Source organism: Carcharodon carcharias, chromosome 19 (assembly GCF_017639515.1).
Source record: "Carcharodon carcharias isolate sCarCar2 chromosome 19, sCarCar2.pri, whole genome shotgun sequence".
Classification (NCBI taxonomy): domain Eukaryota; kingdom Metazoa; phylum Chordata; class Chondrichthyes; order Lamniformes; family Lamnidae; genus Carcharodon; species Carcharodon carcharias.
Genome location: NC_054485.1, coordinates 4,219,522 through 4,246,809, shown reverse-complemented (window position 1 = coordinate 4,246,809; position 27,288 = coordinate 4,219,522). Strand labels below are relative to the sequence as shown.

Below are 27,288 nucleotides of genomic sequence, written 5' to 3'. Positions count from 1 at the left end.
CCAGCGTGACGTCCGGCAGGAAGCGCTATGCACTCCTTGTGTAGGTGGGAGGGGGGGAGGGGATCGGGGGATATTCCCCAAAAGCAAGAGTGCGCTCTTTTGCGCATGTGCACAACAGACCGCACGCCTACCTGAGGCTAAGTGCAGCCTCAGGGAGATCGCTTACACTTTGAAAAATATTAAAAATAGAAAAAAAAATCCCTAACATGTCCCCCTTATGTGACAATGTCACACGAGATGGGACATGTTCATAATTTACAGAATAACTTTATTAAAATTTTTAAAACCCTACATGAAACCTCATCCTGCCGCTGGATGAGGTTTCTTGTTTTCTCTGTTTGCCGCTGGAGCTCCTGTCCTGTCTGCCAGCCTTAAGGTTGGACGGTCAGGTCCTTTAATTGTATAATTGGTCTGTCAATGGCCTCAATTGGCCATTGACAGGTCGGCGGGCCCGCAGCTGATTTTGCTGCGCCCCCACCTTCCTGAAAATTTAAATGGGGCGCGGTGATGTCGGGGGTTCCGCCTGACATCATCCTGCATCATTTTACACGTCGGCGAGTGGGCCCCGCCCCCTGCTCGTCGACTGCAAAATTCTGCCCATTGAGTTTAAAATCACCCAATAATCAAAATCAAACATCAAATTCCTTTATGATAAAAGCAAAATATTGCGGATTCTGGAAATCTGATATAAAAGCAGGAAAAACTCAGCAGGTCTGTCAGCCTCTGTGGAGAGAGAAACAGAGTTAACGTTTCAAGTCCATATGACTCTTCCGTTATGATGTGAGTGAATTTTTGAAGTTGTGAGATGTTCTTTACTCAACATAACATTCATAAAGTTCAAAAAATGAGTTTTTTTTTCCAACAGGTTTGATTACTATAGACCAAAGAAAAACACTCTTTAAAGTTGCATGAAGGGCAATTCCTAAGGGTACAAGCTGGCGTGGTTCTGTATTATACATATAAACAGGAGAGACCATTCAGCCCCTCGAACATGTCCCAGCATTCAGTTAGATTATGGCTGAGCTTTTTCTTAATTCCATTTACCCACCTTGGTTCGATATTCTTTTAAACTCTTGCCCAACAAAAATTTATCATTCTCAGTTTTGAAATCTTGAATTGACCCTCACCCTTCACCCAGCCTCTGCAGTTTTTTGAGAGAGTGTGTTTTAGATTTCCAAAACCCTTTGTGTGAAGAAATACTTCCAAACATCACCCTGAGCAGCCTAACTTTATTTTTAAGACTATGACTCCCCCATCACAGGTAATAGTTTCTCTCTACCATATCGAGGGAATATAAGCTGTGGAACCTCACCTCATAATTTAACCCTTTTAACCTCAGCATCATTCAAGTGAATCTGTATTATGCCCTCTCTAAGTGGGTAAAGAGTCTGCCTCACTCATCAAAATGGTTGATAACTGTCACACCTTAATCTCTCAAACAGTATTACTAAAAGAAAATCTATTTACTCATCTCATTGCTCCTTGTGGGACCTCTCTGTAAACAAATTAGCTGTTATGTTTTCCTACATTACAACAGTGCCTTTGTCTCAAGAGCAGCTGTGAAGTGCTTGGCACACCCAGAGGTGATGGGAAGCCTTAATTCAATATATGTTCATTTTTCTTGACGAGTTTTTGTGCTGGTTTACAGAACAGTTTTTTTTACGTTTTCAGAAGCAAACGTGGCTTAAAGTACCTCACCAGCCACCACAATCCATACTTAGGGGTATTGCCTCCATTGTACTGTTTCACAATGACAAAAACAAAAAATGCTGGAAATAGACGGCCTATAGGACAGGATCTGTAAGGACAAAACATAAGTTATTAAAAAAGCCCCAACTTTTAAATTCTTATCTTTGTTTTCAAACCCCTCCATGAGATTCTAACCACATGAGATGAGCTTCTCACCACATATTTGTACCATCAGTAAGACTGCCTATTTCTACCTCTGTAACACCACCCGGCTTCCCCCCTCTCCACCTCAGCTTATCTACTTCTGAAACCCTCATCCATACCTTTGATACCTCCAGATTTCACTATTGCAACACACTCTGGCTGGCTTCCCATGTTCTACCTGCTGTAACCTTGAGGACGTACAAATTCTGCTGCCCGTGTCCTTACTTGCACCAAATCCCATTCACCTATCACCACTGTGCTTGCTGAACTATAATGACTCCTAGTTAAGCAATGCTTCAATTTTAGTATTATAATTCTTTTTTACAAACTCTTTCAAGCTCTTCCGCATGTCTAATATCCTCCAGTCCCACAACCCTCCGAGATATGTGTTTCTCCAATTCTGCCCCACCCCCTTTTAAGATTCTTCTTAAAACTTACTGCTTTGAATAGGTTTTTGCCATCTGTCCTAATATGTCCTTATGCAGCTTGGTGTCACATTTTGTTTGACAATGCTCATGTGAAGTGCCTTGAGACAGTTTAAAGGTGCTATATAAATGCATGTTGCTGTTGCAGGTGAGACACTCCCTCAGAGCTGAGTCTTGCACGCAATGTCAAAAAGAAGTAAGGTGCAGGCAGTTGCATGGAACAGATAAATGGGCATTTTAACACATTACTTGTATCGCAACACATAAGATTGGGAGGGGGACTTGACAAGGTAGATGCTAGGAGGATGTTTCCTCTCATGAGGGAATCTAGAACTAGTGGGCACAGTTTAAAAATGAGGGGTCTCCCATTTAAGATAGAGGCGAAGAGGCATTTCTTCTCTCACAGAGTCGTTAATCTCTGAAATTTTCTTCCATTGGAAGCTGGGTCATTGAATATCTTCAAGGCTGAGTTACACAGCATTTTGATCAACAAGGTGGGGGCAGGTAGGTAATTGGAGTTAAGGCCACAATCTGTTCAGCCATGATTTTATTGAAGGGTGGAGTAGGTTCAATGGGCTGAATGACATTCTCCTGCTCCTATTTCTTATGATTTTACGATCTAAGGAAAACTATAGACTACATCCTGGAATAAAATACAGTCCCTTCCTTCCTTCTGTCTCAAAGGAGATCCACTTCCAAGAGGGAATTTTATAAACTCTCCCTCTTAAAACAGATGGCCTTTTTTTTGTTGTTGCTACCTTTTTAGTTTTTATTTATTGTAATTTAACTGTTAAAAGTCTCAGTTGGATTGTTTGCGTGTTGAACTCTCAAGATTGCAATATGTAGCACCATGACCATGACCACTTCCAAATAACTTAGGGTCCATCAGGGCTCCCGGCCACGTGACACACCGCCTACTCTACAGACCACCCCCCCCCCCCCCCCCCCCCCCCCCCACCTTTCGGCGGTGCTGATTGGCTGTTCTATGAAAGAGGCTCCAGCTCCTGGGTAGATGCTGATTGGTTGAGGGCTTCAGCTGATTTGAGTGACACTCGGTGCTTTGGAAGGGAGCGATGCGGTGGTGGATTGTTGCGTTGCTCAGGTGCTTGTCAGGTAATCGCAACAGTCTTTACCTCGAGTCGCTTTTCTCTACCTGCCCTTGAAATCATTCCTAATGTTCTTGTTAATGTGTGTCAACTGGCTTCATCAGTGTCAGAAAGGGTGTGTTTGTCCAGCTCTGAATACTATCCCTGCCTAGGGGACGATGGCCCGAGTGGCTTCACTCTGTGTTTAGTCAGCCTGTGATTCACTGTTGGCGGCGAATGTAAAACACTCACCCCAAAGGAAGCAAAGGGGTGGATCAGAAAAAGAAAGGGAAATCCGATTAATGATATTGTATTTTAATCGATAGTACTCGGTTTTTCCTGTCCAGGCTTTTTCATGGCTGGTTTAAGGGCATTCCCTTCGCTGTTCAAAAATTCAGTTAGATTAGTTAAACACTATTTGTCTTTTACACATCCGTGATGACTCTCTTTAATTAACTCAAACCTCTCCAAGTGCCTGTTGATTTTTTGCCCTGATTATGGATTCGAACCCCCCCCCCCCCCCACTTTTTTAAACTATTTGACCAGTAGTTACGAGGACTGTGATTCTGTGAATGTCCTCACACCCTTTCAAGGTGTCACGTTTGTCAGTCTCTAATCCTCTGGCCCCTCCTCATATCTAGGGAAAATTGAAAGATTAAGGCAAGCCCTTTCACTATCTCCATCCTCAATTCCTTCAGAAACCTGGGACGCAAGCCATCAGGGACCAGATAATTTATCCAATTTAAGCATTGCCAGCTTTTCTAGCACCACCTCCCTTCCAATTTTCACCCTATCCCCACTCTACTATCCCAACTTCTACAACACTTTGTCAGATTCCTCTTCCTCAGTAAACTTCAATATAGTGAAACAAAAACAGAATTACCTGGAAAAACTCAGCAGGTCTGGCAGCATTGGCGGAGAAAAAAAGAGTTGACGTTTCGAGTCCTCATGACTCTTCAACAGAACTGAGTGAATATTAGGAGAGGGGTGAAATATAAGCTGGTTTAAGGTGGGGGGAGAGAAATGGGGCGGGGGGGGGTGTGCTTGTAGGGACAAGCAAGCAGTAATAGGAGCAGATAATCAAAAGATGTCCGACGCCTCAACAAGAAACTTTTTCTCTTTCTCCCAAGTGCTAAGGAACGCAAGCTCCAACAACTCATCGACACCAACACCCATCTAGGACCCCCCACCCCTGCCTGTCCCTCCGTCCCCACCCCCTCTTCCAATCCCAGCCCCGGCCGTGTATTTACTATACCCCCTGACCTTCCCCTCTCCGACGCTGAACGTTCAGTGCTCAGCAAAGGACTTAGTTTCATACCCTTACGCCCTTATCTCAATGAACTTCAGGCTCGGCATGATGCTGAACTCATCTCCCACCGTCTTCGTCTCCCGGGTCACTTCTTTGGGCAGGAGTCCTCTCCCCGTTCAACGGATCCTTTTACCCACCTCCAATATTCTCCCTCCACCTGGACCCCTCCCTCTGGATTCTTACCTTCTCTTGATCTTTTCATTGAGAACTGACGGTGTGACATTAGTCGTCTCAATTTCCCTGCTCCTCTCATCCATTCTAATCTCTCTCTCTCTGAACTTACTGCATTCCGTTCCCTCAGGTCCAACCCTGACATCGTCATCAAACCCGCTGACAAGGGTGGTGCTGTTGTTGTCTGGCGCACTGACCTCTACCTCGCGGAGGCTGAGCGTCAACTCACAGACACTCCCTCCTACCTCTCCCTGGACCATGACCCCACCACTGAACATCAAGCCATTATTTCCAGGACTGTCACTGACCTCATCTCCTCTGGAGATCTTCCTCCCACAGCTTCCAACCTGATAGTCGCCCAACCTCGGATGGCCCGCTTCTACCTCCTACCCAAAATCCACAAACAGAACTGTCCCGGTAGACCGATCGTGTCAGCCTGTTCCTGCCCCATGGAACTCATTTCTCGTTATCTTGACTCCCTTCACTCTCCCCTTGTCCAGTCCCTTTCCACCCACATCCATGATTCCTCTGACACCTTACGTCACATCAACAATTTCCAGTTCCCTGGCCCCAACCGCTTCCTCTTCACCATGGACGTCCAATCCCTCTACACCTCCATTCCCCACCTGGCTGGTCTGAGGGCCCTTAGCTTCTTCCTGGAACAGAGGCCCGAACAATCCCCATCCACCACTACTCTCCTCCGTCTGGCTGAACTTGTTCTCACGCTGAACAATTTCTCCTTCAACTCCTCTCACTTCCTCCAAATAAAAGGTGTGGCTATGCCTGTCTCTTTATGGGGTATGTGGAACATTCCTTGTTCCAGTCCTACTCCGGCCCCCTCCGACAACTCTTACTCTGGTACATCGATGATTACTTCGGTGCTGCTTCATGCTCTCGTCGGGACTTGGAAAAATTTATTAATCTTGCTTCCAATCTCCACTCCTCCATCATTTTCACATGGTCTATCTCTGACACTTCCCTTCCCTTCCTTGACCTCTCTGTCTCAATTTCTGGTGATAGACTGTCCACCAATATCCATTACAAGCCTACCGACTCCCACAGTTACCTCAACTACAGCTCCTCACACCCCGCTTCCTGTAAGGACTCCATCCCATTCTCTCAGTTCCTTCACCTCCGTCGCATCTGTTCTGATGATGCTACCTTCAAAAACAGTTCCTCTGACATGTCCTCCTTCTTCCTTAACCGAGGTTTTTCACCCACGGTTGTTGAAAGGGCCCTCAACCATGTCCGGCCCATTCCCGCGCATCCGCCCTCACGCCTTCTCCTCCCTCCCAGAAACATGATAGGGTCCCCCTTGTCCTCACTTATCACCCCAACAGCCTCCGCATTCAAAGGATCATCCTCCGCCATTTCCGCCAACTCCAGCATGATGCTACCACCAAACACATCTTCCCTTCACCCCCTCTATCGGCATTCCGTAGGGATTGTTCCCTCTGGGAACCCTGGTCCACTCCTCCATCACCCCCTCCTCCTCAACCCCCACCTATGGCACCACCCCATGCCCACGCAAAAGATGCAACACCTGCCCCTTCACTACCTCTCTCCTCACCGTCCAAGGGCCCAAACACTCCTTTCAAGTGAAGCAGCATTTCACTTGCATTTCCCCCAACTTAGTCTACTGCATTCGTTGCTCCCAATGTGGTCTCCTCTACATTGGAGAGACCAAACGTAAACTGGGTGACCGCTTTGCAGAACACCTGTGGTCTGTCCGCAAGAAAGACCCAAACCTCCCTGTCGCTTGCCATTTTAACACTCTACCCTGCTCTCTTGCTCACATGTCTGTCCTTGGCTTGCTGCATTGTTCCAGTGAAGCCCAACGCAAACTGGAGGAACAGCACCTCATCTTCCGACTAGGCACTTTACAGCCTTCCGGACTGAATATTGAAGTCAACAACTTTAGATCTTGAACTCCCTCCTCCATCCCCACCCCCTTTCCGTTCCTTCCCCTTTCCTTTTGTTTATTCCAATAATTTATATAGATTTTTCTTTTCCCACCTATTTCCGTTATTTTTAAATCTTGTATGCCCTGCTAGTCTTTCCACCCCACCCCCACTAAAGCTGTACCTTGAGTGCCCTGCCATCCATTCTTAATTAGCACATTCGTTTAGATAATATCACCACCTTCAACACCTCTTTGTTCCTTAGTCTGTGACATCTTTTGATTATCTGCTCCTATCACTGCTTGCTTGTCCCTACAACCACCCCCCCCCCACCCCCCACGCCCCACTTCTCTTCCCCCACCTTAAACCAGCTTATATTTCACCCCTCTCCTAATATTCACTCAGTTCTGTTGAAGGGTCAATGGGACTCAAAACGTCAACTCTTTTCTTCTCCGCCGATGCTGCCAGACCTGCTGAATTTTTCCAGGTAATTCTGTTTTTGTTTTGGATTTCCAGCATCCGCAGTTTTTTGTTTTTATTTCAATATAGTGAACTCACTTAAGTATTCTAACCTTGCCCTGCATCTCTAAGCACATATCACCCTTTTCATTCCCAATAGGACCCACACCACCTCATACTATCTGTTTGCTATTTACATGCTGATAGAAGATTTTTGAATTCCCTTTTATGTTGACTGCCATTCTGTTCTCACAAGCTCTCTTTGCCAGTCTTATTTTCCTCTTCACCTCGCTCTCAACCTGATTCTCATCGAAGAATTCACCTGACATTCATCATACCCTCCTTTTTTTGTCTCATCATAATCTCTATCTCCCTTGTCATCCAAGAAGCCCTGTTTTTGGCTCCCTTACCTTTTGCCTTTGTTGAAATGGACCCAGCCTGTACCTGAAGCATCTTCCCCTTAAAGGTCGCCCACTGTTCCACTACAGTTTTTCCTGCCACTCTCTGATTCCATTTTACCTTGGCTAGATCTGAAATTAGCCCTCTTCCAATTTAGAAATTCTATATTAGATTGTTCTTTGCGCTTCTCCATGATTAATCTGAACCTTATGATATGATGATCGCTCTTACCCAAATGTTCCCCCATAGACACTTGGTCCATTTGGCTCACCTCATTCCCCAGCATCAGATCCAGCAGTGCCTCCTTTCTAGTTAGGCTAAGAACCTGGAGTATTGAAAGAGTTGAGATTCTTTCCACATGATTCCAGATAATTGTGTGAGCTGTTTCCTTAACATATAGGTGATGTTAGATGGACAAGCTTATTAGTGCTGTGTGCCAGGTAGGTTAGAGAGATTTGGCTGGTTGTACACCACCAGCAACTTGTGCAAATTTGAGCATTCCAAAACCTTGGCTCTGCCAACCTATACCTGAGCTGTCTAGGCTTTGGCATGTGATGTGTGGATTCCATATTGGGCAAACAGCATGTGCCATTGTCAATTTCTCAATAACTTGGTTTGGAGTTTCTTAAAGCATGTGCTGGTGTCAAAAAAACTCCCTAAGCAGTTCTGTTTCTTTGTGTGTGTGAGCTCATTTGGGTAATACTTGGTATTTTAAACCTATTTCATTACGATAAAACAATATTAAAAGACAAAATAAATAAGGATAATTTTATTTCAGTATTAAACTTGGTTGGATTAAAACAAATTCAAGTGAATCTCAAAATCAGTTGTTTCAGTGAAGTAGCAAATATAGTGCTCACAATGGTAAATGTTGTGTACTGAACTATTTGTTTTATGTAGTGGTGAATGTCAAGCCTTCAAATGTTCCCATCTTTCCGAAAATTTACCATATATCAGGTATGGCACATGTTTTTTATATAAAATAAGTTTTATGAAACAAGAATATGAATGAGCAAACACTGGATACATAAGAAAGTTGGTCCATCTATCCACAGCCTTTTACAAAAAGCTTTTGCGGGTGAGAAGTAATAAAAAAAGCAAAGAACTAAGTTGGAAAATATGCACAGTCTGCACCAAAAACGGCAGTATAATCATGATGCTGTTCTCTGTATCTACCCATCTCAGCACAGTATAATTCACTCTTTTTAATGGGAGCCCTGCTTTACATGACAAAATGCATCATGAACCACTCTGGATTTTTCTCACAGATCCAGGAATCAGATGGACACAAAATGAAACCTTTTAGGTATGCTCGGAGATGGTACTGTGATATTTCTGAAATTGTGACACCTGACCATTCATGTGACAGCAGTGCTTTCTTTACACTTCCATTGAACTGATCTTATTCCTTTGTTTGAAGAAATTAGGTGGGATTGTTTTTTTTCTGTTTATCTCTGCAGTATCAATTCCAGTGAACTCTTTCTGGAATTGATAGAGCACAGAGATAAACAGAGCAGCCAGACAAATATTGAGGATTAATGGGATAGGAGGTTGCAATATTGATGCTGTATTGGAATCAGATTGTTGTGTAACAGTGCAGTCTTTTGATCAATCCATCTGCTTTTTTTTTGTCTTCCTTAAAACAATTGCTGGTGGACACTTTTGTTGTAAAATAATGAACTGGACAAGCCATATAAATACTGTGGCTACAAAAGCAGGTCAGAGGCTAGGAATTGTGCAACGAATAACTCACATAGAGTCATAGCTCCAGCCCAGGCAACATCCTGGTGAATTTCCTCTGCACCCTCTCTGATGCAATCACATCTTTCCTATAGTGTGGTGACCAGAGTAGTGTGGTGCACAAAGTACTCTAGCAGTGGCCTAACCAGCGTTTTATACAACTCCAACATAACCTCCCTGCTCTTATATTCTATGCCTCTGCTAATAAAGATAAGTATCCCATTTGCCTTTTTTACCATCTTATCTACCTGTGCCGCTGCCTTCGGGGATCTATGGACATGTACACCAAGGTCCTTCTGATCCTCTGTACTTCCTAGGGTCCTACCATTCATTGTGTATTCCCTTGCCGTGTTAGTTCTCCCAAAATGAATCACCTCACACTTCTCAGGATTAAATTCCATTTGCCACTACTCTGCCCATCTTACCAGCCCATCTATATCATCCTGTAATCTAAAGCTTTCCTCCTCACTATTTACGACACAACCAATTTTTGTGTCACTTCATGTCGCCCCATCTCCTGACTTCTCAAAGCCTGTCCACCATCTACAAGGCACAAGTGTGATGGAATACTCCCCACTTGCCTGGGTGAGTGCAGATCCCACAACACTCAAGAAGTTTGAAACAAAAACAGAAACAGAAATACCTGGAAAAACTCAGCAGGTCTGGCAGCATCGGCGGAGAAGAGCACAATTGATGTTTCTAGTCCTCATTACCCTTCAGCAGAACTGTTCTGTTGAAGGGTCATGAGGACTCGAAACGTCAACTGTGCTCTTCTCCGCCGATGCTGCCAGACCTGCTGAGTTTTTCCAGGTATTTCTGTTTCTGTTTTTGTTTTGGATTTCCAGCATCCACAGTTCTTTGCTTTTAACTCAAGAAGCTTGACACCATCCAGGACAAAGCAGCCAGCTTGATTGGCACCACAACCACAAACATTCACTCCCTCCACCACCAACACACTAGCAGCAGTGTGTGCCATCTACAAGATGCACTGCAGGAATTCACCAAGGCTCCTTAGACAGCACCTTCCAAACCCATGACCACTACCATCTAGAAGGACAAGCGTAGCAGATGGAGGGGAACTTCCAGGCGGTGATTACCCCATCTAAGTCACTCACCATCCTGACTTGGAAATATATTGCCGTTCCTTCACTGCCACTGAGTTAAAATCCTGGAACTCCCTCCCTAACAGCACTGTGGGTGTACCTACACCACATGGACTGCAGCAGTTCAGGAAGGCAGCTCACCACCACCTTCTCAAGGGCAATTAGGGCTGGGCAATAAATGCTGGCCCAGCCAGCGATGCCCACATCCCATGAATGAATATTTTTAAAAAATGGGCTCAGGTTGGTCTGCACTGACTGCACATGGTGAAAACCTGCATGAGTAACTACATATAATGGGAATCTGAACCTTTATTTACTTTTATGAGTTATCCGAACCTCAAGAGGTCTGAGAGTCAACAGAACTGAGAGACAAAGGATCTACGTTTTGGGTTATCAGTTGATCTGGAAAGACATGGGGTTTCTTTTTCAGCTCTCTGCCTGAAGGCAGGTTCAACCCAGAGCATTGTGACACCCACTGGGGTAGGGTAAGGTGGCAGGTCCCAAATCCACCCCAGCTGGTACAGGGATCAAACCCCGTGCTGTTGGCATCAATCTGATCCACACTGGCCGAGGCCAACTGAGCCATCCAGTCCCCCAAGAACTCTGAGTTGCTGTGGGAACACACACTTTTACATGCATGTTGTAGTCTGGAGCTATGGATAGCAATGGTAGAGGTTCCAATTTCTTTCCATCACATGGCTGATGAGGAATCTCTCCTGTTCCTACTGCCTGCCATTGGCTATGTTGGGAAGATTTACAAGTAGATACTCAGCCTGTTCGGCCATGTTATAAATGCACCTTCCTTGACCTCAAGTCCTGGGCTGGAACTCAAACCCGGAGCTTCTGGTTCAGAGGCAGGGATGCTACCACAAGGCCTCCTACATAGAATTTGTGTAAGGCCAAATGGTATAAAATATGGGACATGATTTTAAAGCAGTTATGCAGATTGGGATGTGTGAGCAGCTAATGTAAGTCATATTTAGAACCTTGCTGGTCTGGTTCCAACTTTCCCTGATGTGAGGGAAAGGTCTGTATGGACCTGCAATGTGTAGCTGGATCCAAAATAGCAGAATTGACACAAGTGCTGTCAGTGAGCACTGTTCATACTTGCTGATGGTCAGAGCCAGCAATACTTTATCATGACAAAGGAGGTTTTGATGCTTCCAGCTCTTGCTGTCAGGCACGGACCTATAAAGTAACCAACAGAGTCAGGATTAATTGTAGTGTAATTGAGCAGACTCATTATTAGACTTTTCCATTGTGAGCAATGAGTTATCCATACATTTAGAAATCTTAAAAGCAACTTTAATTTATTGTAATTTATAAGTTTAAATTACGCCATGACTTATTTTGTCTGTGGTTGTGTCTGAAGGTTTCAGTCCTCCAGTGCTGAGGTCTGGCTGTGTTATGATATATCTGCCTAAAGATTGGCTGTCCACTTCACCAATGGAGGGACAATCGGTCTGCCTCAAATTCTACACTTAAACACTATTTTGAACTTCTCTTTTAACGGTTTTGAATATTTCCATTAATTGCATGTCCACTGCATTTTTGTATGATGCACAAATTCACATCCTTCCAATTCCAAAGCTTTAATGAAGGACGCCTCCATAATATCCTGCTTAATTTCTCCTGGCTCACCTTTAGATTCCTAGAGCAGTGAAGTAGCAGTACAGAACCGACTGGCTCCATTTCACAGTACCCTAGAAAAATCCAGAATAAGTATAGTGTTACAAATGAAAGGTTTATAAGATTATGTAATAAACTGTCTCTTTAATTTAAGGTAAAATGGAGTAATGAAGTGAGTTATGTGATCAGGTGGCCTCATTAACATGGAGATAGGGGGTGCTCAGTCAAGAGACTGAGAGCAAGATGCAAAATGTTCACAACTGAAACAAAGTGAGAAGCGTATGGGCAGACTTTCTGTCTCAGGGACTTTGGAACAGAAAGAGAGAGAGAGGTACACAGAGACAAAGGCTGCAGCTAGTGTGGTCAGCAGTGAGGTGAGTGCTCCCTTCCTATAACTACCAGACAGAATGCGGGAGGAAAGACAGCCTCTGATCAAAAAGATGCATCCCATGGCAATCAAAAGACACAAGAAGGTTCCTCTTGGTATGGCCAGGTGAAGGAATCACCAGACTAAGCTGTGCCGAGTTGAAAACTCTCCGAAAACTGAGAAAATGCCTTTTAATTGTCACTCAGTGTTAGGACTGGGAAAAGCAAAGCTGTTGGAAACTGGGGATAATATTGGACTGGTTCCTGTAAAAACTGCAATTATGTGGAGAGTGGGCCATAAAGTATTACTGTGGGGTGGGGATTGTGTTAAAGGTGGGGGGGGGGAGGGGTTATTTATTCTGTAGTTTGGTGCATTAGTTGCCTACTACGTAGCATTTAGTTGTTGTTGATTTTAGTCTGTTTGTTACAAACAAAGTCTTGCAAACTGATATCTTGTCATGAGTTTCCTTTACGATGGTCACTAGGAATTGAAATCTCTTGTTTAAAATTATTGGTCTTTAAGAGAATTGTAATAACTTGCAATAGGATCAGACTCCTACTATTTCAAAGAGACAAACGCACTTAGAAAATTCTATGCAAACAGGTCCACTTCTTTTTTTTAAAAACTGATTTAGTACTTTTACCAGATTAATGATGAGCAGATGATCTTTTGAAAAAGAAATGTGATATTGCATTTTGGGAAGTGAGAATTAAGTTGCATATTTGTCTTGTGCCCTGTCCCTTTTGTCAGGAGATGATGTTGTATTTCCTTGTTTGACCCACGTTATTGATTTGTTCAGCCACCGAGAAATAGTCATATAAGTAAGACTGAAAATTGCTGTCCACATGATTGACTAGTTTTTCCTTTTGAGTATTGGGACTTTGAGCAATGCATTCTCCAAAGGAATTTGCATATATAACAAAAACGTATATACTAAAATTTGTTTTAATTTTTAAATCCAGTTTATATAATGTGTAGTCAATAACAAGTTGAATTTATCTAGCAAGTAGAAAACATCCCCAAGTGCTTCTTGTTATTGAACAAGATTGCATGTTGAGCCTGATAAGGAGATGGTAGCACAAAAGACCAAAAGCTTGGCTAAATAGTAAGGATTTAAGGAGTGCCAGGAGGTTAGAGATGTAGCTAGTTTTAAGGAGGGAATTCCAGAGTTTTGTGCCTAGGCAGCTGAAGGCAAAGGCCACTAAGATGGGTGTTAAGAAGATCCAATGAAAATACTCCCAGATATAAACAAAAGGTAGAGCCTTGAAAATCCTTGGTCTCCAGTTGCTGTAAAAGACTTGAAATTGAATTTAATCTTCTAACTGTTGACTAGTATAAATAATGAACCATTGAAAATTGTTGGATGGTGCTTGTTATGCTAATGAAGAAAATGCTGTACTTTTCTCTTGTGAGTCAAAGTTACTTTTTTAACCATCTTGTCTACAGGAATTATTTCATTGCCCTATGCTGACATTGAAGAACCATTTGAAGCTTGGTACAACTTGACTGGAAAAGTCAGTCGCATTGAATACTATGATGGTATAGTTTTGGTCTTTGTAAATTACTCTTATCCTCCAGTCTCAGAAATGTCTTGACTACTTGAATACATTTATTTCATTTCTGGATTTACCCTAACAATTCCATTCGGACTAAATTTATACTCTGGGTGAGGTTGATGAACAGCAATGTTGGGAGAGTTTTTGGTTTAGGTCACCTTCTTATCCACTGGGTTAAGGAACAATGGGGGTAACATAAGAATGTAAGAAATAGGAGCAAGAGTAGACCATATGGCCCCTTAAGCCTGCTCCGCCATTCAGTATGAACATAGCCGTTCTTCTGCCTCAGCTCCACTTGCCTGCCTCCTCTTAATACTTAATTCCCTGAGAGACCAAAAATCTATCTTTGCCTTAAATATATTTAATGATGGAGCATCTGCAACCCTGTGGGACAGAGAATTCCAAAGATTCACACCCTTTCAATGAAGAAGTTTCTGCTCGTTTTGGTCCTAAATGATCCGCTTTTTGACCTGAGATTGTGCCCCTGTGTTCTAAATTCCCCAACCAGGGGAAACAATATCCCAGTGTCTACCCTGTCTATCTTCATAATCTTGTATGTTTCAATGAGTTCCCCTCTCATTCTTCTAAACTCCCGAGATTATAGACCCAATTTATTCAGCCTGTCATCACGAGAGGACAATAGTGTTAACAACCATAGCTTTTTCTTGTCTCAAACCTACGATGTTCTGGTCAATGAGGGTGACAATTTGGAGGAAAAAAAGTACATCTTTAATTTGATAACTTGATAATTCATTAAAAAAAATTGCAACTTCCTTCCTTTATATTGGTGCTGATGACTCAGGATCCTACACTGAAGATGGAATGTCTTTAGGGATATGCTGATCATGAACCCGAGAGTGATCTGCTCATAGAAAATAGGTGCCATTTAGTATCATCTTTATTTTAGGCCAGAAACCTTTAGTAGTTATGATCTTTTAATAGTTTAATAAAATCTTCTACCAATTTTACAGGTCAGGTTATAACTCTGCAGCATGGATTCAGAAAGCCAGCCGGAATTAGTTATAAGATTTCTCCAGCAACTACAGAAACTGAAACAAATGTTATCAAATGCTTCCAATTAAGTGGAACCATTCATGAACCTGTCCTTGCGCAGCCTGTTATTCCAAATTTGCAAGGTTTTCAGGTAAGGAGGTACATTATAGAATGGAAAAAGTTGAGAAAAGGATTGAAAGAAGCGTTGTCAATTGTGATTAAATATATCCCTGGAGGTTTCACCACACGACTTGTCCCCACACTCCAGCCATTATTTGGTCAACAGATCCATCATTGTGATGTACTGCCTCCCTATGCCAATTGGAAAGCGAAAAGACTCATTACCCAATCAGTCAAACAGCCCTTTTCCCCCCATTTTCAATATTTTTATATCTGTAAAGAGAAATTTTCAAAGAAAATTACAAAAAATAACTTTTCAAATTTCCCAATGACTTTTCTCCACTGTTGCACACAGGAGGTCCTGGGGATTGATCTTCAATTCCTGGAGATTCCAGGCCAATCCTGGAGGGTTGACAACCCTAATTGAAATGTTAATTACATAGAGCAGAATGACAGTATGTCAAACTGAGAAGCTGTTGCTGCAAATTTTAACAGTGCGTTTATTTCATCGTAGCTGAAATGTTCAGTATAGCTTTCTTGCACCAGAATAAGGTTACATAACTTTTTTGGATTTTATTTGAAATGCTTCTGTGTGATACCTGAAGCAAGGGATGTATTTTTATGAGAGGAAGGGATTACTATCTGTTCATTAGCCACTCGTGTTAAAGATAAATTAAACTAGTTCAGAATCTTGTTGATAACTGTGACCTTATATATACTTACTGATCTCTTAGTTCATAAAGGAAGATGACTCCAAAGGAATGCATTGCGATGTGTGGCAAAATTTCACTTCTGTGGGTAAAAAAAAGAACACTTACACCATGTGGATTGCCAATTCTACTAGCGGCCCCATTCCTGTCCATTATGAAATGAAGGGATACAACACCTTGTTTGGAGGACATTATGACAAATATGAAATAGATTACAAAGAGTTGAAGCATTATGTGGACCCAAATGTCTTCAAAATTCCTGAAGGTAAAACACCTAGCATTCTCTTGCTGCAGCCTTGTGGAGCACCACCATATATGTGGTTATAATTTACCTTTTATTTAGTTTTGAAGGAATGAGCCTGTGAAGAATTAATGGATTTGCACTGTTGATCTGCTTAAGAAAAATTTGATTAAACTGCTCAAGAAGTCTGTAGATCTTCCTGGTGGTTTCCTGTTTATGTTTAACAACTCACTCAAAACCTTGATCATTTTAATTTACAAGGGCACTTTGCTAGCATGACTAACATAAAGTGGCGATGTGCTCAGGTTCTGGCGATGATAGGCCTATTTTGTGTTCCCAGTCTCATTCCTGATGGGTGTTGAGTGGAAGACAAGTGTTTCTTTTGCATTTGAGAGCGTGCGGATCAGCGTACTGTCACTGCAGGTTACTGCCTTGAAATTCTTAGTGACCATTGAGTCTCAGGAATAAGTGATCTTGGAGTGATATGTACTGGAGGAAGGAACCAGAGGCTGAAGTGAGATTTATAAATGACCATATTTCAGTTTCAAGTCGGAAACATTTAATTATTCAATTTTAGTAGAATAATTTTGAACTAAATAGAATAATTTTTGTGTGGCTCTTCCTTAAATTGTTATGTCTCATATATTGAAATATAAGTAGTGACTTCTACAGCCTAGGTGCCTTCTTACTCCCCTACCCTAACTACCCCCTGATTAACTCGAACACACAGAATTCAAGTCATCACAATGTTACCATTGCATATTCAATATCTTAAAGAGAAGGACCTGGAACCACGTAAACAATAGCCTGCAGGATATCTTGTAAAAGACTTTTCAGTATGTACATGTTTTACAAGTGAAGTCATTTGTATATTAATATTAAAGACATGTGGAAGTTAATGCCATCACCCCCTCCCCTGGTGCGTTCAAAGGCTGGGGTGGTGGGGTTGGGGATTGTGATTGGTCGGGAGAGTGTAGGATGGAGATCTTGCCGCCCTCCAGCCTCCCTCTGATCAAGTCTGGAGCAGGAAGGCTTGCAGGCAGCCTTCCTATATAGAAGCTGATTGCAGCCTGTCAGGGCCACTAATGGACTTCATCCTGCTGCTGCTGGTATTCAACCAGCGGTGGGCAGGGGCCTCACCATCCAGGTGGGAGCCCAGCAAATCTTGCCGGTGGGGAAGGGTGGGGGGGGCGGAGAACATGTTTGTTGGGGGGGGGCCTCATTCCCAGGTGCTTTGTGGGATTGAGGGACTCCATCAGGAAGGGGAGGGGTGCTGTTGAGAGCCATTGCCTGCCCTGTCTTCCAAACACCTTCCCATGCACCCTTGCTGGTGACTCCTTCACTGCAACCCCCACCCCACCCTCACTCACCTGTGACCTGTGGCCTGTGGTCCCTTAGCAATTCTAGGCCTCTCCCAAGATGCATTACCGGCAACAGCCACAACTCCCAGTGGCTCCGCCTGTAAAGGGGAGCTGCCAGCTTCTTCTGATTTAGCCACCAGCTCCCTGGGGGAGGGGCAGGGGAAGGATTTCTGTCCCTTTGGTCCTAAATCCCAGGGATGGCCTGGAGCTGGCCACTTACTTAATGCCACTGGGCCTCCCCCATGGAAGTGGTATGGGGCTCCCACTAGTTTCCAATCAGAGGGTGAGGTCCCCATTGCCAACATTACATCCTGGCCAGCGCATAATTATTGAACACTGGTATAATTTTTAAAAATTATTACAGGTTTGTCTTGTGAAAGTTTCCCTGGTCCTCCAGTAGAACATAGAATTCTGGCTAATCCCATTCAGGATTTAATTGACAATCAGGACGACAGGACTCATAATTTGTTCCAGTATTACAAGAAGAAATTTGAAAGGGTCTATGAGGAAGGTGATAAGGAACATGAGATGAGAAAAGTCACTTTTACTCACAACATGAGGTAAAGTTGATTATCATTTTATGATTGCTGTCAAAATAAAGCATTATTTTACAAATGTTTATTCTGCAAGAGGGGGTTGGATGTAATGGTCCAACTTGTCAGATCATTGTGGATGCAGTAACAATGAGGTTATCCTCCATGGACTCCCAAAAGCCTGGTCCAATAATTTGGAAACATGAGTTTAAATCCCACCATGACAATGGGAATTTAAATTCAATTAATTAAATTAAATTAAACTGGAATTATAAATCTGCCATCACTAATGATGACCATGAAACTATTGGATTGTTGAAAAGAAACATCTGGTTCACTAATGTTCTTCAGAAAGGGAAATCTGCTATCCTTACCCAGTCTAGCCTGTATGTGACTCCAAATCGAGACATAGATTACAAAAGTAGGGAGGTCAGGTTGGAGTTGTATAGAACCTTGGTGAGGCCACAGCTGGAGTACTGTGTGCTCTGGTCGCCACATTATAGGAAGGATGTGATTGCACTGGAGGGGATGCAGAGGAGATTCACCAGGATGTTGCCTGGGATGAAACATTTTAAGTTATGAAGAGAGGTTGGATAGACTTCAGTTGTTTTCCTTGGAGCAGAGAAGACTGAGGAGTGACCTGATCAAGGTGTACAAGATTATGAGAGGCATGGACAGGGTGGATAGGGAGCAGCTGTTCCCCTTAGTTGAAGGGTCAGTCATGAGGGGACATAGGTTCAAGGTGAGGGGCAGGAGGTTTAGGGGGGATGTGAGGAAAAGCTTTCTTACCCAGAGGGTGATGACGGTCTGGAATGCGCTGCCTGGGAGGGGTTGGAGGCGGGTTGCCTCACATCCTTTAAAAAGTACCTGGATGAGCACTTGGCACGTCATAACATTCAAGGCTGTGGGCCAAGTGCTGGTAAATGGGATTAGGTAGGTAGGTCAGGTGTTTCTCACGTGTCGGTGCAGACTCGATGGGCTGAAGGGCTTCTTCTGCACTGTGATTCTGTGATTCAGTGTGTTGATCTTTGACAGCCTTCTGAAATGTTTAACAATAAAGACCTCCGCAAGTCAACAAAGGCCCGAGCGTACAGAGCAGTTGTCATCACCGTGCTCCTGTGCTGCAGTGAGACCTGGACTGTGTATCAGCGACACAAAAACATGTAAGAGAGTGCATCTGCTGCCTTCTCCAGGTTCAATGGAAGGACTATTGAACAGTTAGTGCCCTTCTTGAAGCCATCTCCACAAGCACTCAGGCAAAACTGCTGCAAAATAAACTTTGATGGACTGTACACTATGTCCAGATGGTGGCAAACCATTTCCCCCACCAGGTCCTGATTTCTCAACTCTCAAAGAGCCAAAACTCCACCGACGGATGAAGAAAACTCACAAAATAAAAGGGACAGCAGCAACATGGATACAAAATTGGCTGAGTGACAGGAAACTGAGTTGTGGTTAATGGGTCTTTTCTGGACTGGAAGAAGATCTATAGTGAAGTTTCCCAATGTTAGGACCCTTGCTTTTCTTGATATCTATTAATGACCTAAACAAGGATATAATTTCTAAATTTGTGGATAACATAAGACTTGGAAGTATTGTGAACTGTGAGGAGGATCCTGTAGAACTTCAAAATGACATGGACAAGTTGGTGGAATGAGGGGACAGGTGGGAAATGAAATTTAATGCAGAGAAGTGTGAGGTGATTCATTTTGGTAGGAAGAACAGAGAAAATATAAAATAAGGGGTACAATTCTAAAAGGGTGCAGGGGCACAGGGACCTGCGTGTATATGTGCATAAATCATTGAAGGTGGTAAAACAAGTTGAGAAGTTAATAAAGCATACAGTATACTACACTTTATTAATAGGGACATAGAGTACAAAAGCAAGGAAGTTATGCTGAACTTGTATGGAACACTGGTTCGGCCTCAGCTGAAGTATTGCATCCAGTTCTGGGTGCCACACTTTAGGAAGGGTGTGAAGCCATGAGAGATGCAGCAAATATTCATGAGAATGGTTCCAAAGATGAGGAATTTCAGTTATGAAGATAGACTGGAGAAGTTGGGACTATTTTCCTTGGAGAGGGAAAGGTTGAGAGGATATTTGTTAAAGATGTTCAAAATCATGAGAGGCCTGGACAGAGTAGATAGGGTGAAACTGTTCCCATTGGTGGAAGGATAGAGAATTAACATAATTGGCAAAAGAAGCAATGGTGGCATGAGGAAAACTGTGAGGAGCTGGAGTGCATTACCTGAGAGTGTGGTGAAGGCAGGTTCAAGTGAGGCATTCTGAGGAAGTTGGATTATTGTCTGCAAAGGACGAATATGCAGGGCTGTGGGGAGAAAGCTGGGGAGTGGCACTAGGTGAATTGCTCCTTCAGAGAGCCAGCACAGACACGATGGGCCAAATGGTTACAGCACAGAAGACAACCATTTTGTGATTCTGTGAATGCTTCAAAGACACTCTGAAGCTCTCATTGAAGTGCGGCAGCATTGACATCAGTGACTGGAAGGAGCTTGATACCAATCGTTCAGATTGGTGACAACATGTCCATCAAGCTGTATTACGCTTTGAGTCACGTGCTTTGAGGCAGAGCAGCAGCAGCAAAGAAAAGGAAGCAAATGCTGCATTCCGGATCCCACTACCTCATGGGACATCCTGCCCTATGTGCCCAAAGATTTGTCATATAAGAATCAGCTTGTTCAGTCACAAGACCCATGGCAGGAATTCCCAATCCTGAGTCAAGGGACATCCTCAAATCAAGGGACAGCTGATGACAACTGCCTTCCCAGGTTCCTGAGTTCCAAAGTAGAGTCATATTGGACTCAAAACATTGACTCTGCTTCTCTCTCCACAGATGCTGCCAGACCTGCTGAGCATTTCCAGCACATGTTGTTTCCATTTCAGATCTTGGGCATCTGCAGTATTTTGCTTTTTATTTTATTGCCTTCTATGCATCTGGCTGCTCTTAGTGGATATTGTCATTTAGAAATGGAATTGCCTGAAATTTTACCAGCAAAAGAATTGATGATATCTGTGCCACTGCAAGAAATCAAATATTGGTGCAGTGAAATTGTCAGGGGAATGTAATACTATAACAAGTTGAAACTGTAAACTCTTGAGAGAATTGCAATCCCAAAGATTGGGTAAAAAAAATTCAAATGTGGCTTAAAACTATGTCCTGCCAAGAAAACATGAAAAAAAAACCCAAAAGAAATTGTTTCTCCTTCATATTCCTTGTTTAAATACTTCTTTTTTAAATGGACAATGGCTGGGCTGATAAAATGGCCACAGTTAGTCACACGCTGGTAGTTCTGTAAAACTCTGAGCAGTTCCAATGGCCAAAGGCAAACTCACCGACCTCCTGGAATGTGACATGTATTGAATGAACATTCCAGCCAAACCAACACAGCTAGTAGATGAGACGTCTGCACCTACCAGCTCTGGACAAAAGCAAAGCTATTTGTGACTCCTCAACTCCAAAGTTATTCTAATAGTTCTGCAGTTGTCTGCTCAAAATACAATGGGTTTGGGGTTTTAACATGGCACCTTAAACTACATCATTAGCTGAATGGCTCAACCTGAAACCACCCTGTCACATGACCAACACCTATGCTGTTTGAATTACTTCAATCATACAGCTTTTGAACTCTGTTTTCTTCGCCGTTTAACCTCAGGTTAAAGAGAAACAGGACTCCAGGCTAGCAGCCTGCCTCTGTCTGCCATCTTCCATCAGCCAAGCAGCAGTCGAACCAGGGTTTGGCTTAAATTTCCTGGTCCCCATATAACCCTGTTTTCTACTGGAATGTCTATACCACTGCCCACAAGACTAAATTCATTCCTATGTGCCCATCTCATCATGGAAGTCATCTCTTTAGCCTGCAGACTCTGGAAAAAACTGGATTTTGATTCTGGATTCTGGACTCACGTGAAACAATAATTCATATTTTGTCTGTGATCTTTACCCTTGTACCTCTTTTTTCCCCTTAACCCTCTCTTATTGTGCGAATGCACCAGGGATAGCATAGCGACGCCCGATTCCCGTGTTTTTGAGTGTGTGTAAAATAAGCTAGCCCTCTGGTTTTACCCTAGCTTGAGTTTGCCGTGGGGTTGTTAATAAAGGGTTAGATCAGTCTGAAACTGAGGGGTTGGGAAATACGCCTTACGAAAGGGGAAGTCAAAAACCACAAACACCTTTTCTGTGAGAGGAGAAATCCGGGCTGTTTAAACCTCCTCCTGTCCGTAACAGAAATTGGGAGCTCAAGTCCGAGAAAACCAAATTTGAATTTAACCAGAGTCCGAGTTAAGAGACAAGCCAAACCTGATATAAATGAGCCAACTGGAAGCTAAGAGGAAAACTCAGTGGCTGAAACAAACTACAAAGATAGGTGTGGAAAAGGGAATACAAACTAATGAAACTTCAGCCTCCCTAAGTCGGGGTCAGTTAAGACTTGCAGCCTGGAAGATACAGGTAGAAAGTTCTTCCTGAGGCCAAAAAGCCAGAGGCACTCCAGATACTTTTGGAGAACTTAAACGTCAGTCACTATCCAAAACACCTAGAAGAATCCAGAACTAGAAATTGATCGGGGATCTGTATTCAAGATAATTACCCTAGCCACAAAATGGCTGTTGGAGCCGGAGAGGAGGGCAGTAGAACTACAGGAGGGAGAAAGGGAACGAGAGTTCCAGAAAAGAGAACAAGAGAGAGAACAGGCTCCCCAGCAAAAGATGCTGGAGATGAAATTAAAAGCCCAAAAGCAGAGAGAGAATTCCAAAAGGAGATGGAAAGGAGACAGAGGGAATTAGCTATATTGCGGGGAGGTGACTTAATCAGGTCCTAAGCACTGTGCCCTGATAAGCCAGGACAATCCAGAGAGCTGGGGCAAACTGAAAGATTTCAGCAAAGCTCTGCAATGTGGTAGAGGCTGAAAAAGGTTCAGAGACCCAGCAAGCGGTGAAAGAACCCATCAGGGGTAAGGCGGCTTGGGGATTTAAAAAGGCTGCGATTAGGCCAATAAAGTTCAAAGGGGTCAGGAAAATGAATTTCAAAAGAGATGAAGGGAGTGAGCCGGAGACCGAATTGGCCGATACCTCCTTCTCTGTTAAATTAAACAGGGAACAGGACCATTCCCAGGCAGCAAAACCGAGGTGAGGGAGCTGCCTCACACAGTCAAAGAGTCACATGGCAGAGCAGTAGAAGCTAGCCAGCCCTATGTCAGCCAGGGTGTCCCAAGCGGACGTGGGACCAAATAGGGAGCAGCCCAGCCCTGCAGTAACTACATTAGGGAAGTCGTTAACCTGTGAGCTAGTCCATGCTTGCCACCACCCAAAAATCAAAGCAAATGTTGCAGTTAACATCCAGGCATCCAAAACCGGTGGGCAGTACTCAGTTGAGGAGCTGGTGGGTAGCAAAAAGGCTGGTATGGGAGTTGCAAAGGTTGGAGGAGATGCAGCCAAAGAGGGGCTGGTGGAATCCATCTGCCCGGGATTAAATAGGGGCATCAAGTCCCCAGACCCGGCCAGCAAATTTAAAAAGAAAGGAGCCCACACCCCTGCTGTAGGAGCAGGAGGTCTGGCTGCCTGAAACCTTCTTTTCAATTTTAGAAGAGGGGTGTCAGGAAAGGCCCCGAATAGATACCCCGTTGGTGAGGAAACCACGTTGCCCAGATTTTTAAACAAAAGGAGTTGCACCCCTGCTGGCTATCCAAACCCAGCTTTTCGAATTTAGAGGCAGACCTGCTAGGTTCCCAGATACCCCCAGAGCCCGTGAGGAAGCTGCCTCCCCCAGTTGAAGAGTTGCAGGGCACAGCAGCTGAAGCTAGCCCACCCACCGTGAGCAAGGAAAACACCAAAGATACAGGACAGAATATATCCCAAACCAGGCAGAACGATTTAAAAAGAAAGAAGCCTGCACCCTTGCTGGGTGACCAGGAGGTCTGGCTAGCCCACATAGTCTTTAACTTAGAGGGAAAACAGGGGAGGGACATGCAGATGGTGAGGGAGATGCTTCACCTAGTTGATGAGCTGCAGAGCAGTGCAGTTGGAGCTGGGTGGCCACCTGAGGGCAATAGTGCCCCAAACAAAATGGGGCAGGTTGGGAACCAACCCCTTCCCGATGGAACAGGTCGGGGAAAGACAGTAACCCTGAAAATCCACTGCCCTTGGGACTACCACAAAAGAGCTCAAGTGTCATTAGAACCAAATTGAACCCAGAGCCCAGTCAGCCGGTGAGTGTCTGTCAGAAGGTGGACACATCAGAAGGTAACCAGGAGGGGTCAAAGTGAGAAGGAGGGACAGGAGGCTTCCCCAGCTCCCATGCTGGCAGACCCCGAAATCTCAAATGCCCAGTCAGCAACCCTGACCCGAGGGCAGTGGGAAGATGTGGCCCCTCTGCTTGAGAAATTTACAGGGATCCATTGGAGAGTACCCTGCTAGCGGTCCGTGACATTGATGTGGGAGATCCCCCAACCAATAAGTCAAAAGCCCGACCAACTGAGCTCCAACCAGCTAGCCAAGGTCAGGCAGGAAACCCAGCACATGCTGGACCCTGTTACAGCTGGAGTTCCCCCGATACCATGGAGTTGGATCTTGCAGCCTTTTGACCAACAAGAGAAATTACTCACATTGGCTAACACCTTGTCCTGTATGTAAACGCTGAGAATGCAGCAGGGAATGGACATTTCCCCCCTGCTGGCTGTGTGTTTGTTTTTTTTTTGCTAAGCAGTGAATGAGAAAATGCGTCTATACATCCTTTTCTTTCCTCTTCTCCATCAACATGTTTGAAAAAAAAATGAAACAGAATTGTTTTTTATTTCTCCAATGGTGGAGGCGTGTCATTGCCAAGAAGGCCTGAAGAAATGAATCTTTAAAAAAATATGTTTCTCTTCCATATTCGCTTGTTTAAATTCTTTTTTTTAAATGGACAATGGCTGGGCTGATAAAATGGCCACAGCTAGTCACACGCTGGTAATTCTGTAAAATTCTGAGCAGCTCCAATAGACAAAGGCAAACTCACCAACCTCCTGGAATGTGACTTGTATTGATTGTATGAACATTCCAGCCAAGCCAACACAAAGGGCTAGTGGACAAGACGTCTGAGCCAGGCAGGCTCTGGACAAAGGCAGAGGTATTTGTGACTCTTCAACTCCAACATTGTGCTAATGGCTCCACAGTTAACTGCTCAAAATGCTGTGGGTTTTAACGTGGCTTCTTGAAGTATATCATTAACTGAATGGTTCGACCGGGAACCACCCTGTCACATGACCAAACCTTGAGATATTTAAATTATTTTAATCAGACTGCTTTTGGGCTTGTTTTCAGTCGCCGTTTAACCTCTGAAGAGAAACAGGACTCCAGGCTAGCAGCCTGCCTCTGTCTGCCATTTTGCATCAGCCAAGCTGCAGTAGAACCAGGGTTTGGTTTAAATTGCCTGGCCCCCAGATACCCTGTTTTCTACTGGAATGTCTGAATTTCGTTACCACTGCCCACATCCCCCTGGGCCCATCTCATTGTGGAAGTCATCTCTTCAGCCTGCAGACTCTGAAAGATTACACCGTTGGACTTTGATTTTGAATTCTGGACTCACGTTGAACAATAATTCTTATTTTGTCTGTGGTCTTCACAACGTGTCCCATTCCTTCCTTTATTCCTCTTTAACTGTGTGAATGTACCAGGGGGTTATGTAGCACCACCCCCTCCTCGCATTTTTGCGTGTGTATAAAATAAACAAATCCTCTGATTTTACCCTATCTCGAATTTGCTGTGGGGTTATTAATAAAGGATTAGACCACTCCGAACTGAGGGGTTAGGAAATATGTCACTGCTTAGAAAAGAACGAAATTAAAAACCATAAACACCTTTCGGTTTGTGGACATTGAGAGGAGAAATCAGGACATTTTAAATTAAACCCCCTCCTGTTTGTAACAAATAGTTTATCTTAATGTCATATCCATTGACCTTTTGTCAGTAACTTCTTGCAGACTCAAAATTAGAGATCAAGCTTGTATAATTACATTCTCAAAAGAAGGATATCTGCTCATGGGCAGCAAGGTTAAGATTACAGACTGATGGTTAGGACGAAGCACCATTCACAAATTTTGATGCTTTTGATGCTATCTTCTTGAAGACAATTTGCTGCAGCTGGACCTGGATTGGACAAATTTTAAAACCTCTAGCAAATAAATCAAAATATCTTGACCTAAAGGTTTAAATTTATTCTCAGCCACCAAAGACAGACTGCTTCCCATTTTGCTTGGGGCCGTTACCAATGGAAGAGATTCAAAGTATGAATGAGAAAGCAAGATTCAAAACATCACAGGTTATTTGGAGATCAGTGGGGAAGACTTAATTCTCAAGGGTAATAAGGGATGGGGAATAAATGCTGGCTTTTCCAGCAATGCTTATATCCCAAGGATGAATTAAAAAATTTCTACCAGGAATGGGAAAGACTGGCTAGGAGGGTAGCAGTGAAATCTACTATTTTGCATGTATTCTAACGTGAGCTGCCTGCTTTCTCTAAGCTGTATCTGTTTTACCTGACTATTCAATCACAGAGTTATACAAAAAAGTAGGATTGCCGAGAAGTGTAGAGTTTTAACACATACTGCCCAGGCCGAGAGGAGATGGTAGTTATATTTTAAGATCAAATGACATCAGACAAACTCACTACCAGCTGGGCTCAATCAGCCCTTTTACAGCTTTGTGACATGTTATTCTGTGTTAAGTTTATGATTTATTTTTCAGATACATCCATTCAATGAATCGGAAAAACCTGACCTACAAGATGGAACTTAACCTCTTTGCTGACCAAACGGTAGATGAGATGGCAGTTCTGAATGGAAGACTAAAGAGTACCACACCAAACAATGGACAACCCTTCCCTACAGAGCTTTACAAGTCAAGCTTGCCACCTCCCAGTGTGGACTGGAATCAATATGGTATGGGAATTTTTCCCTTTGCACAGTTTATGCGTATTCCTTGCTTGTAAGCATTGGAATTATTGCCAATAATTGCTGGTTGTTAAATTTTGTTTAGAGATTCTTTTGAATTTTGAGTACCATATGTACTTGTGTTGAATTTTTGAGCTAAAGCTTTTAGGCCAAAGTCATAGGGTGAACTTTTATGCGGATGATGTTTCTGAGGGATTTACATGCATGCTTGATTTCAGCCCATAAAGTCCGCTACCATGGAATAAAGCAAAAATGAACAACACTAAAAAATTAATATTAATTCTCTAACATTTATTTATTTTATAACATTACAAACTATATACATTTCATCCAAGACAATATAAAAA

General features: G+C 43.4%; 1 protein-coding gene across 1 annotated transcript in view; it reads left to right on the top strand.

The window, feature by feature from the left end:
• Positions 1-3,391: 3,391 nt before the first annotated feature.
• LOC121291665 (digestive cysteine proteinase 2-like) overlaps positions 3,392-27,288 on the top strand; it is a 41,764-nt gene continuing 17,867 nt past the window's right edge. The window contains exons 1-7 of the mRNA XM_041213158.1: positions 3,392-3,431; positions 8,543-8,599; positions 13,928-14,020; positions 15,009-15,181; positions 15,885-16,125; positions 17,827-18,022; positions 26,736-26,929. Of these exons, the coding sequence (XP_041069092.1) occupies positions 3,392-3,431; positions 8,543-8,599; positions 13,928-14,020; positions 15,009-15,181; positions 15,885-16,125; positions 17,827-18,022; positions 26,736-26,929 (994 nt within the window). The remainder of the gene's footprint in view (positions 3,432-8,542; positions 8,600-13,927; positions 14,021-15,008; positions 15,182-15,884; positions 16,126-17,826; positions 18,023-26,735; positions 26,930-27,288) is intronic.